Raw genomic sequence first — 11,497 nt, 5'->3', positions numbered from 1 at the left:
ATTCCAAAGAGGGCTGTTTCAGTTCTAAAGGTTCTGTTTTATAGAGAGAGAACGAGGGAGAGGATTCCAAAGAGGGCTGTTTCAGTTCTAAAGGTTCTGTTTTAAAGAGAGAGAACGAGGGAGAGGATTCCAAAGAGGGCTGTTTCAGTTCTAAAGGTTCTGTTTTAAAGAGGAAAAGAAAACATGGCCAATGGCTCTTTTAGAACCAAATACTTAGATTGGATTATCTGTCACAAAGGGTACAAGTCTATGCTTTAGCCACCCCAACTTTAAAGAAGTTGGTTATACAGGAGTCCCAGGGGGAGGAGGGGACAGAAAGGGGAGGCAGGGGATACATGGAGGAGAGAGAGAACGGGGGAGGAGGGGACAGAAAGGGGGGGTAGGGGATACATGGAGGAGAGAGAGAACGGGGGAGGAGGGGACAGAAAGGGGGGGCAGGGGATACATGGAGGAGAGAGAGAATGGGGGAGGAGGGGACAGAAAGGGGGACAGGGGATACATGGAGGAGAGAGAGAACAGGAGAGGAGGGGACAGAAAGGGGGACAGGGGATACATGGAGGAGAGAGAGAGAGAATGGGGGAGGAGGGGACAGAAAGGGGGACAGGGGATACATGGAGGAGAGAGAGAACGGGGGAGGAGGGGACAGAAAGGGGGGACAGGGGATACATGGAGGAGAGAGAGAATGGGGGAGGAGGGGACAGAAAGGGGGACAGGGGATACATGGAGGAGAGAGAGAACAGGAGAGGAGGGGACAGAAAGGGGGACAGGGGATACATGGAGGAGAGAGAGAACGGGGGAGGAGGGGACAGAAAGGGGGGGCAGGGGATACATGGAGGAGAGAGAGAACGGGGGAGGAGGGGACAGAAAGGGGGGCAGGGGATACATGGAGGAGAGAGAGAATGGGGGAGGAGGGGACAGAAAGGGGGACAGGGGATACATGGAGGAGAGAGAGAACAGGAGAGGAGGGGACAGAAAGGGGGGACAGGGGATACATGGAGGAGAGAGAGAGAGAATGGGGGAGGAGGGGACAGAAAGGGGGACAGGGGATACATGGAGGGAGAGAGAGAACGGGGGAGGAGGGGACAGAAAGGGGGACAGGGGATACATGGAGGAGAGAGAGAATGGGGGAGGAGGGGACAGAAAGGGGGACAGGGGATACATGGAGGAGAGAGAGAACAGGAGAGGAGGGGACAGAAAGGGGGACAGGGGATACATGGAGGAGAGAGAGAACAGGAGAGGAGGGGACAGAAAGGGGGGACAGGGGATACATGGAGAGAGAGAACAGGAGAGGAGGGGACAGAAAGGGGGGGAGGGGATACATGAAGGAGAGAGAGAACAGGAGAGGAGGGGACAGAAAGGGGGGACAGGGGATACATGAAGGGAGAGAGAACGGAGGAGGAGGGGACAGAAAGGGGGGACAGGAGATACATGGAGGAGAGAGAGAACGGAGGAGGAGGGGACAGAAAGGGGGGACAGGGGATACATGGAGGAGAGAGAGAACAGGAGAGGAGGGGACAGAAAGGGGGGACAGGGGATACATGGAGGAGAGAGAGAACGGAGGAGGAGGGGACAGAAAGGGGGGACAGGAGATACATGGAGGAGAGAGAGAACGGAGGAGGAGGGGACAGAAAGGGGGGACAGGGGATACATGGAGGAGCGAGAGAGAAGTGGAGACTTTCTACTGGTTGTTAATGATGTTTCAGGGTAAGAGGCCAAGGGGGATCTCCAGGACTCCATATCCCACAAGACAAATGTTGCTTCTTTTCCCGGGACTTGTCTTGTTCTCTCAGTCGTTACAGTTAAAATGGTAGAATGTTTCCCCGGGTTCTTTTTCTGTGACATGGGCGTTGTGTAGATTCTCTAACCTCAGAATACCTGACCTCCTATTCCCCTTCTCTCTCTCTTCTCTCTACTGTGTCTGTTCTCTACCAATGTTTCTCTTTTCCTCTTTCTACACGTTCTATCTGTTCCTCTGCCCGCTCTCTCTCTCTCTCTCTCTCTCTCTCTCTTTCTCTCACTCTCTCTTTCTCTCTCTCTCTCTCTCTCTCTCTCTCTCTCTCTCTCTCTCTCTCTCTCTCTCTCTCTCTCTCTCTCTCTCTCTCTCTCTCTCTCTGTCCCTCTCTCTCTGTCTCTGTCTGTCTCTCTCTCTTTCTCTCTCTCTCTCTGTCCCTCTCTCTCTGTCTCTGTCTGACTCTCTCTCTCTCTCTCTCTCTCTCTGTGTGTCTCTCTCTTTCTCTCTCTCTGTCTCCCCCTCTCTCTCACTCTCACTCTCTCTCTCTCTCTCTCTGTCTCTCTCTCTCCCTCTCTCTCTGTCTCTCTCTCTCTGTCTCTCTCTGTCTCTCTCTCTCTCTCACATCTCTGTGTCTCTCTGTCTCTCTCCAGTTCTCAAGCTATTGAAGATGGCTACAGGAATGAGAGCTCTTCTAGACACAGTGGTTCAGGCTCTACCTCAGGTGTGTATCCACTCAATTACACACACACACACACACACACACACACACACACACACACACACACACACACACACACACACACACACACACACACACACACACACACACACAGACACACACACACAGTGAAAGAGGTTCGTTCTGAATAGGGGAGAGTGATGGAGGAGCACTGTCAATATCTCTGCCACTGACTTTTAGGTTGCACCCCGAAATGGCACCCTGGTCCTTACGTAGTGCCCTATTACCCAAAGGGCGCTGGTCATAAGTAGTGTACTACATAGGGAATAGGGTGCAATTTTGGACGCTCATTTTTATGAGAATAAAACGTCTTTTCGCGAGGATTAACTTTTCACTTTTTATTCCCCATTGACTTTGAGCCAAAAGCAATTGGATTGTTACATTTTGATCTGTTTTCAGATCAAGTTAGTATATTCTAGTTAGTATATACTGTTAATGTACACAGGCTTAGAAACTACTCTCATTTGAGAGTATCGATCTCCCACTAGTTAGTATATACTGTTAATGTACACAGGCTTAGAAACTACTCTCATTTGAGAGTATCGATCTCCCACTAGTTAGTATATACTGTTAATGTACACAGGCTTAGAAACTACTCTCATTTGAGAGTATCGATCTCCCACTAGTTAGTATATACTGTTAATGTACACAGGCTTAGAAACTACTCTCATTTGAGAGTATCGATCTCCCACTAGTTAGTATATACTGTTAATGTACACAGGCTTACAAACTACTCTCATTTGAGAGTATCGATCTCCCACTAGTTAGTATATACTGTTAATGTACACAGGCTTAGAAACTACTCTCATTTGAGAGTATCGATCTCCCACTAGTTAGTATATACTGTTAATGTACACAGGCTTAGAAACTACTCTCATTTGACTTGATACCTTGGGGTGTTTTACCACGGTCGCTTTGTATCTCCACACACACACACCCACACACACCCAGATACACCTACGCAATCTGCTACGTACGCACACATGCACAGGATAATACACAGACACAGACACAGACACACAGGATAATGCACAGACACACACACACACAGGATAATGCACAGACACACACACAGACACACACACACACAGGATAATACACAGACACACACACAGACACACACACACACAGGATAATACACAGACACAGACACACACACACAGGATAATGCACAGACACACACACAGGATAATACACAGACACACACACAGGATAATACACAGACACACACACAGGATAATACACAGACACACACACAGGATAATGCACAGGCACACACACACACAGGATAATGCACAGACACACACACACAGGATAATACACAGACACACACACAGGATAATACACAGACACACACACACAGGATAATACACACAGGATAACACACACAGGATAATACACAGACACACACACAGGATAATACACACAGGATAATACACAGACACACACACAGGATAATACACACAGGATAACACACACAGGATAATACACAGACACACACACAGGATAATACACACAGGATAATACACACAGGATAATACACAGACACACACACAGGATAATACACAGACACACACACAGGATAATACATCTCCCTGCATTCTCCCTGGATTCTTTTCTGCCTCAAATTGATGAGCTTTTTATCCATGTTATTTTCTTTCAGCCAATCCTTCCCTGACAGGCCTCATTGGTTTCCCATTGTTGTTGTTGGGAGGGTTGTTTCGGTTCAGGTCCATTTCTTCTAGTGATACAAGCCAAATCACCCATATAACCATTAGTAAGGTCCTTAGGGGGGCCTTGTCATGTCAGCCTGGTTATACCTCATGTTCAAGGTTGCCACTGTGCTTTCAACCAGTGCTTTGACTCAGTCCACTCAGACCTGCTGCACTGTATTTCTCTCCTTCCTGTGGGGGTTTTTGAGCACGGATTGGCTGAATGTCTCCCAAAGCAGGAAGTATGGCAACCCGTATTGACTGCTGATTGGTTGTCTGTCTCTGTATTGATTGTTGATTGGTTGTCTGTGTGTCAGGTGGGGAACCTGGGCCTGCTGTTTATGTTGCTGTTCTTCATCTACGCTGCTCTGGGGGTGGAACTGTTTGGAGAGCTGGGTGAGTCTGTTGTAATAGTACCTTAAAACCGCTAACAATAATAGAACATGTACTGAATAAAAACCTCTCATCCTTGATGAAAAAAAGGCTAAATGTATAACCACAATGTACTATACTGAATGAAAACCTCTCATCCTTGATGAAAAAAAGGCTAAATGTATAACCAAAATGTACTATACTGAATGAAAACCTCTCATCCTTGATGAAAAAAAGGCTAAATGTATAACCACAATGTACTATACTGAACAAAAACCTTTCATCCTTGATTAAAAGCTAAAGACCAAAATGTACTGCACTGACCAAACACATCTCATACTTGATAATTAGGCTAACAACACATTTTCCTGAGGCTCTATACCCTTATCTTTTGGCCAAAACAAATACTCATTCAAAAATTGCAGTGAACTGTCAGAAATAAGTAAACAAGTTTTATGTTTATTAATATTTTGTTGAACAGTGATAAATTAATCTAAATTAATCACCTTTCTCTACATCTCAACTCCCTTCACTCTCTCTCTTTCTCCTCCCACCTCTCACTCTTTCTCCTTCCCTCCCCTCCATCTCTCAGTGTGTAATGCTGACTACCCGTGTGAGGGCATGAGTCGGCACGCCACCTTCGAGAACTTTGGCATGGCCTTTCTCACCCTCTTCCAGGTCTCCACCGGAGACAACTGGAACGGCATCATGAAGGTACCAAAAAACCTCAGTCAACGGATCTGGTCAAATAAAGGTCAAATAAAATAAATCAAGTAAAACGGTAAATGTAGGTCATTTATGACTTTAAACACTAGAGAATCATGAGAAATATAGACAGAAGTAGCACAGAAGCTGGACAGAAAATGAGAACAAGTCTATGCCAACAGAAAGAGAGAGAGGGAGAGAAGAAAGAGAGAGAGGGAGAGAGAGAGAGGGAGAGAAGAAAGAGAGAGAGGGAGAGAAGAAAGATAGAGAAGGAGAGAGAGCGCAGAGGGATCTGTTTTATAGTGGTAGCTAAAAGCTTTCAACAAGGTGGCATCGAGGGTCTTTCACAACACATGGCTATCAGGGGGAAAATATCAAACAAAGTCCATTGCTTCCAATCAGATCCTGTGAATTATGCATGTCGTCCTTTAGTCTAACAGATGCTCTTGTTCATAGCAGCATAGAGGTGACTGAAATGGAACAGATATCTAACCGACAGAAACTACTAACTAATGAAGTACTTATTCACAGATCTCTAACCGACAGAGACAACTAACTAATGAAGTACTTATTCACAGATATCTGACCGACAGAGACAACTAACTAATGAAGTACTTATTCACAGATCTCTAACCGACAGAGACAACTAACTAATGAAGTACTTATTCACAGATCTCTAACTGACAGAGACAACTAACTAATGAAGTACTTATTCACAGATCTCTAACCGACAGAGACAACTAACTAATGAAGTACTTATTCACAGATCTCTAACCGACAGAGACGACTAGCTAATGAAGTACTTATTCACAGATCTCTAACCGACAGAGACAGCTAACTAATGAAGTACTTATTCACAGATCTCTAACCGACAGAGACAACTAACTAATGAAGTACTTATTCACAGATCTCTAACCGACAGAGACAACTAACTAATGAAGTACTTATTCACAGATCTCTAACCGACAGAGACAACTAACTAATGAAGTACTTATTCACAGATCTCTAACTGACAGAGACAACTAACTAATGAAGTACTTATTCACAGATCTCTAACCGACAGAGACAACTAACTAATGAAGTACTTATTCACAGATCTCTAACCGACAGAGACGACAAACTAATGAAGTACTTATTCACAGATATCTAACCGACAGAGACGACTAGCTAATGAAGTACTTATTCACAGATCTCTAACCGACAGAGACGACTAGCTAATGAAGTACTTTTTCACAGATCTTTAACCGACAGAGACGACTAGCTAATGAAGTACTTATTCACAGATCTCTAACCGACAGAGACCACTAGCTAATGAAGTACTTATTCACAGATCTCTAACCGACAGAGACGACTAGCTAATGAAGTACTTATTCACAGATCTCTAATCGACAGAGACAACCAGCTAATGAATTACTTATTCACAGATCTCTAACCGACAGAGACGACTAGCTAATGAAGTACTTATTCACAGATCTCTAACCGACAGAGACAACTAGCTAATGAAGTACTTATTCACAGATCTCTAACCGACAGAGACAACTAGCTAATGAAGTACTTATTCACAGATCTCTAACCGACAGAGACGACTAGCTAATGAAGTACTTATTCACAGATCTCTAACCGACAGAGACAACTAGCTAATGAAGTACTTATTCACAGATCTCTAACCGACAGAGACGACTAGCTAATGAAGTACTTATTCACAGATCTCTAACCGACAGAGACGACTAGCTAATGAAGTACTTATTCACTGATCTCTAACCGACAGAGACAACTAGCTAATGAAGTACTTATTCACAGATCTCTAACCGACAGAGACGACTAGCTAATGAAGTACTTATTCACAGATCTCTAACCGACAGAGACGACTAGCTAATGAAGTACTTATTCACAGATCTCTAACCGACAGAGACGACTAGCTAATGAAGTACTTTTTCACAGATCTTTAACCGACAGAGACGACTAGCTAATGAAGTACTTATTCACAGATCTCTAACCGACAGAGACCACTAGCTAATGAAGTACTTATTCACAGATCTCTAACCGACAGAGACGACTAGCTAATGAAGTACTTATTCACAGATCTCTAATCGACAGAGACAACCAGCTAATGAATTACTTATTCACAGATCTCTAACCGACAGAGACGACTAGCTAATGAAGTACTTATTCACAGATCTCTAACCGACAGAGACAACTAGCTAATGAAGTACTTATTCACAGATCTCTAACCGACAGAGACAACTAGCTAATGAAGTACTTATTCACAGATCTCTAACCGACAGAGACGACTAGCTAATGAAGTACTTATTCACAGATCTCTAACCGACAGAGACAACTAGCTAATGAAGTACTTATTCACAGATCTCTAACCGACAGAGACGACTAGCTAATGAAGTACTTATTCACAGATCTCTAACCGACAGAGACGACTAGCTAATGAAGTACTTATTCACTGATCTCTAACCGACAGAGACAACTAGCTAATGAAGTACTTATTCACAGATCTCTAACTGACAGAGACGACTAGCTAATGAAGTACTTATTCACAGATCTCTAACCGACAGAGACGACTAGCTAATGAAGTACTTATTCACAGATCTCTAACCGACAGAGACAACCAGCTAATGAATTACTTATTCACAGATCTCTAACCGACAGAGACAACTAGCTAATGAAGTACTTATTCACAGATCTCTAACCGACAGAGACAACTAGCTAATGAAGTACTTATTCACAGATCTCTAACCGACAGAGACAACTAGCTAATGAAGTACTTATTCACAGATCTCTAACCGACAGAGACGACTAGCTAATGAAGTACTTATTCACAGATCTCTAACCGACAGAGACCACTAGCTAATGAATTACTTATTCACAGATCTCTAACCGACAGAGACAACTAGCTAATGAAGTACTTATTCACAGATCTCTAACCGACAGAGACAACTAGCTAATGAAGTACTTATTCACAGATCTCTAACCGACAGAGACAACTAGCTAATGAAGTACTTATTCACAGATCTCTAACCGACAGAGACAACTAGCTAATGAAGTACTTATTCACAGATCTCTAACCGACAGAGACGACTAGCTAATGAAGTACTTATTCACAGATCTCTAACCGACAGAGACGACTAGCTAATGAAGTACTTATTCACAGATCTCTAACCGACAGAGACGACTAGCTAATGAAGTACTTATTCACAGATCTCTAACCGACAGAGACGACTAACTAATGAATTACTTATTCACAGGGAGTTGATAATAGTTAATATTTTTGAATTGGTTATATTGCTACCTCATTTGGGAAAATTAGTCTACCTCTGTAAATCTTCTTTCTCTCAACCCCCTTTCTTGCTTTCTTTCTTTCTTTCTCTCTTTCTTTCTTTCTCTCTTTCTTTCTCTCTTTCTTTCTTTCTTTCTTTCTTTCTCTCTTTCTTTCTTTCTTTCTTATTTTCTTTCTTTCTCTCTTTCTCTCTCTCTTTCTCTCTCTTTCTTTCTATCTTTCTTTCTTTCTTTCTTTCTTTCTTTCTATACCTCTCTTTCTTTCTTTCTCTCTTTCTTTCTTTCTATGTATTTTCTATGTCTGTTTGTTTATTTTCCTTTTTCCTGTCTGTCCTCCAGGACACCCTGCGTGAGTGCCCTCCAGGACCCAGTGACTACCCGTGCCACGCTGGACTCCAATTCATCTCTCCCATGTACTTTGTCTCCTTAAGTCCTCACCGCCCAGTTCGTACTCATCAACGTGGTGGTGGCTGTGCTCATGAAGGTACTGTATGGGGACACACACAGCGCAGACCAGTCTGTCCTCATAAAACACACACACCGACACACACCACTGTGCCATGCTGTGGAACTGAATGTCTAAACGTAGAACAAGATTCCAGATATTACTGTAAGGATGAATAGAACGCTGAAAGACACTAAGATGGCAGAAGAGTCCATTCACCTGTCACAGTTGGATAACTAAAGTTATGTGATCTGTTTTCCTGGAAGCACCTGGACGACTCAAACAAAGAGGCCCAGGAGGATGCTGAGATGGATGCCGAGATAGAGCTGGAGCTAGCCCAGGGACAACTCCAACTACCCACCTGCTGCATGGGGGGGCTGGGCACTGGGCTGGTCGTGGCTGGGGCCTCTGGAGCGCCTGGTGATTTTAATAGATTTTTTCAGTGAATATTAATAGGATTTATCTATTTTATCTACCTGCCCTGGGACCTCTAGCTAGCCGGCTAAATCTGACACATTTACAGATATGTTGATTGATGTGCATTGTCTCTGTCAAATACATGTAACAAATGAAATTAAATGAAAATTGGACAATTTAAAAACAAATCTCTACCAATCATGTGGATACAATGCATTTTAAAATCATTAATGACAACACAAATATTGTTAACTGTTTATTTCCATTGTGGTCTTCTTCTATCCATTGTGGTCTTCTTCTATCCATTGTGGTCTTCTTCTATCCATTGTGGTCTTCTATCCATTGTTGTCTTCTATCCATTGTGGTCTTCTATCCATTGTGGTCTTCTTCTATCCATTGTGGTCTTCTTTACATTGTGGTCTTCTATCAATTGTGGTTTTCTTCTTTACATTGTGGTCTTCTATCCATTGTGGTCTTCTATCCATTGTGGTCTTCTATCCATTGTGATCTTCTTTACATTGTGGTCTTCTTCTATCCATTGTGGTCTTCTCCTTTACATTGTGGTCTTCCTCTATCCATTGTGGTCTTCTATCCATTGTGGTCTTCTATCCATTGTGGTCTTCTATCCATTGTGGTCTTCTTATATCCATTGTGGTCTTCTATCCATTGTGGTCTTCTTCTATCCATTGTGGTCTTCTTCTATCCATTGTGGTCTTCTTCTATCCATTGTGGTCTTCTTCTATCCATTGTGGTCTTCTTCTATCCATGGTGGTCTTCTTCTATCCATTGTGGTCTTCTATCCATTGTTGTCTTCTATCCATTGTGGTCTTCTATCCATTGTGGTCTTCTATCCATTGTGGTTTTCTTCTTTACATTGTGGTCTTCTATCCATTGTGGTCTTCTTTCCATTGTGGTCTTCCTCTATCCATTGAGGTCTTCAGGTGGAGGTGGAGGGTTGGAAGGAGGGACCAGGCAGGGTCAGGGGGTAGGGCTGATGACAGTGGCCGTAGTGGATCACAGTGGAGTGACCCCTCCCCATAGAGGAGGAGAAAGACACGAGGGACACAGACGACATCACAGGCGGAAGCTGTACTCACCTGCACAGGTTTGTGCTCAGGTTAGTGTACTGGGATTCTGTTCTGTTCTATTTGATTAGGTTTTACTCTACTATACTCTCCTCGAATCTGCTCTACTTTACTGTAATCGAATCTACTCTACTATAATGTGCTTTAATCTAATTTGCTCTACTTTACTGTAATCTAATCTACTATAATGTGCTTTAATCTAATTTGCTCTACTTTACTGTAATCTACTCTATTATAATGTACTTTAATCTAATTGTCACGCCTTGGTCTTAGTATTTTGTGTTTTAGTTAATTAGATGGTCAGGCCAGGGTGTGACATGGGTTTATTGTTTGTTGTAATGCTTAGTGGGGTTTTTTTAGTTATTGGGATTGTAGCTGATTAGGGGTGTGTGTTACATAGGTTTGGCTGCCTGAGGCGGTTCTCAATCAGAGTCAGGTGATTCTCGTTGTCTCTGATTGGGAACCGTATTTAGGTAGCCTGGGTTTCACTGTGTATTTCGTGGGTGATTGTTCCTGTCTCTGTGTAGGTTTCACCAGATAGGCTGTAATAGGTTTCATGTTCCGTTTGTTGTTTTTGTATTTATTCGTTATTTCATGTATAGTTCTGTTATTTGTTTCATTAAAGAACATGAGTAACCAACACGCTGCATTTCGGTCCGACTCTCTTTCGACAAACGAAGAACGTCGTTACACTAATCTACTTGATTTTACTGTAATCTAATCTACTCTACTGTAATCTTTTCTACTCTACTCAACTTTACTGTAATCTAATCTACTCTATTATAATGTACTGTAATCTAATCTACTCTATTTTACTGTAATATACTAATATAGTATACTAAACCTACAGAGGTGTAAATCTATAGATATGTTTCATCTGAGTCTACCTACTAGTTGCATACGGTATACACAAGCACCCACTGCCAATAATAGTGTTCTCCAAACACAACATTTCATATACACACACATCACCACTCTTCTCCTCATCCCCTTTCCTCTGTC

The 11,497-nt window shown here is 43.0% G+C and overlaps 1 protein-coding gene across 1 annotated transcript in view; it reads left to right on the top strand.

Moving 5' to 3' along the window:
- The window catches only part of LOC135536274 (voltage-dependent T-type calcium channel subunit alpha-1I-like), a 193,216-nt gene extending 183,777 nt beyond the window's left edge, over window positions 1–9,439 (top strand). The window contains 6 exon segments of the mRNA XM_064962634.1: window positions 2,383–2,453; window positions 4,501–4,579; window positions 5,148–5,269; window positions 8,888–8,977; window positions 8,979–9,032; window positions 9,260–9,439. Coding sequence (XP_064818706.1) covers window positions 2,383–2,453; window positions 4,501–4,579; window positions 5,148–5,269; window positions 8,888–8,977; window positions 8,979–9,032; window positions 9,260–9,439 — 596 coding nt within the window.
- The last annotated feature ends 2,058 nt before the right edge of the window (window positions 9,440–11,497 follow it).

The sequence above is a fragment of the Oncorhynchus masou genome, unplaced genomic scaffold, assembly GCF_036934945.1.
Source record: "Oncorhynchus masou masou isolate Uvic2021 unplaced genomic scaffold, UVic_Omas_1.1 unplaced_scaffold_587, whole genome shotgun sequence".
Taxonomy (NCBI): Eukaryota; Metazoa; Chordata; class Actinopteri; order Salmoniformes; family Salmonidae; genus Oncorhynchus; species Oncorhynchus masou.
Note: the sequence above shows the minus strand (reverse complement) of the source record. Positions and strands in the feature narration are given on the sequence as shown.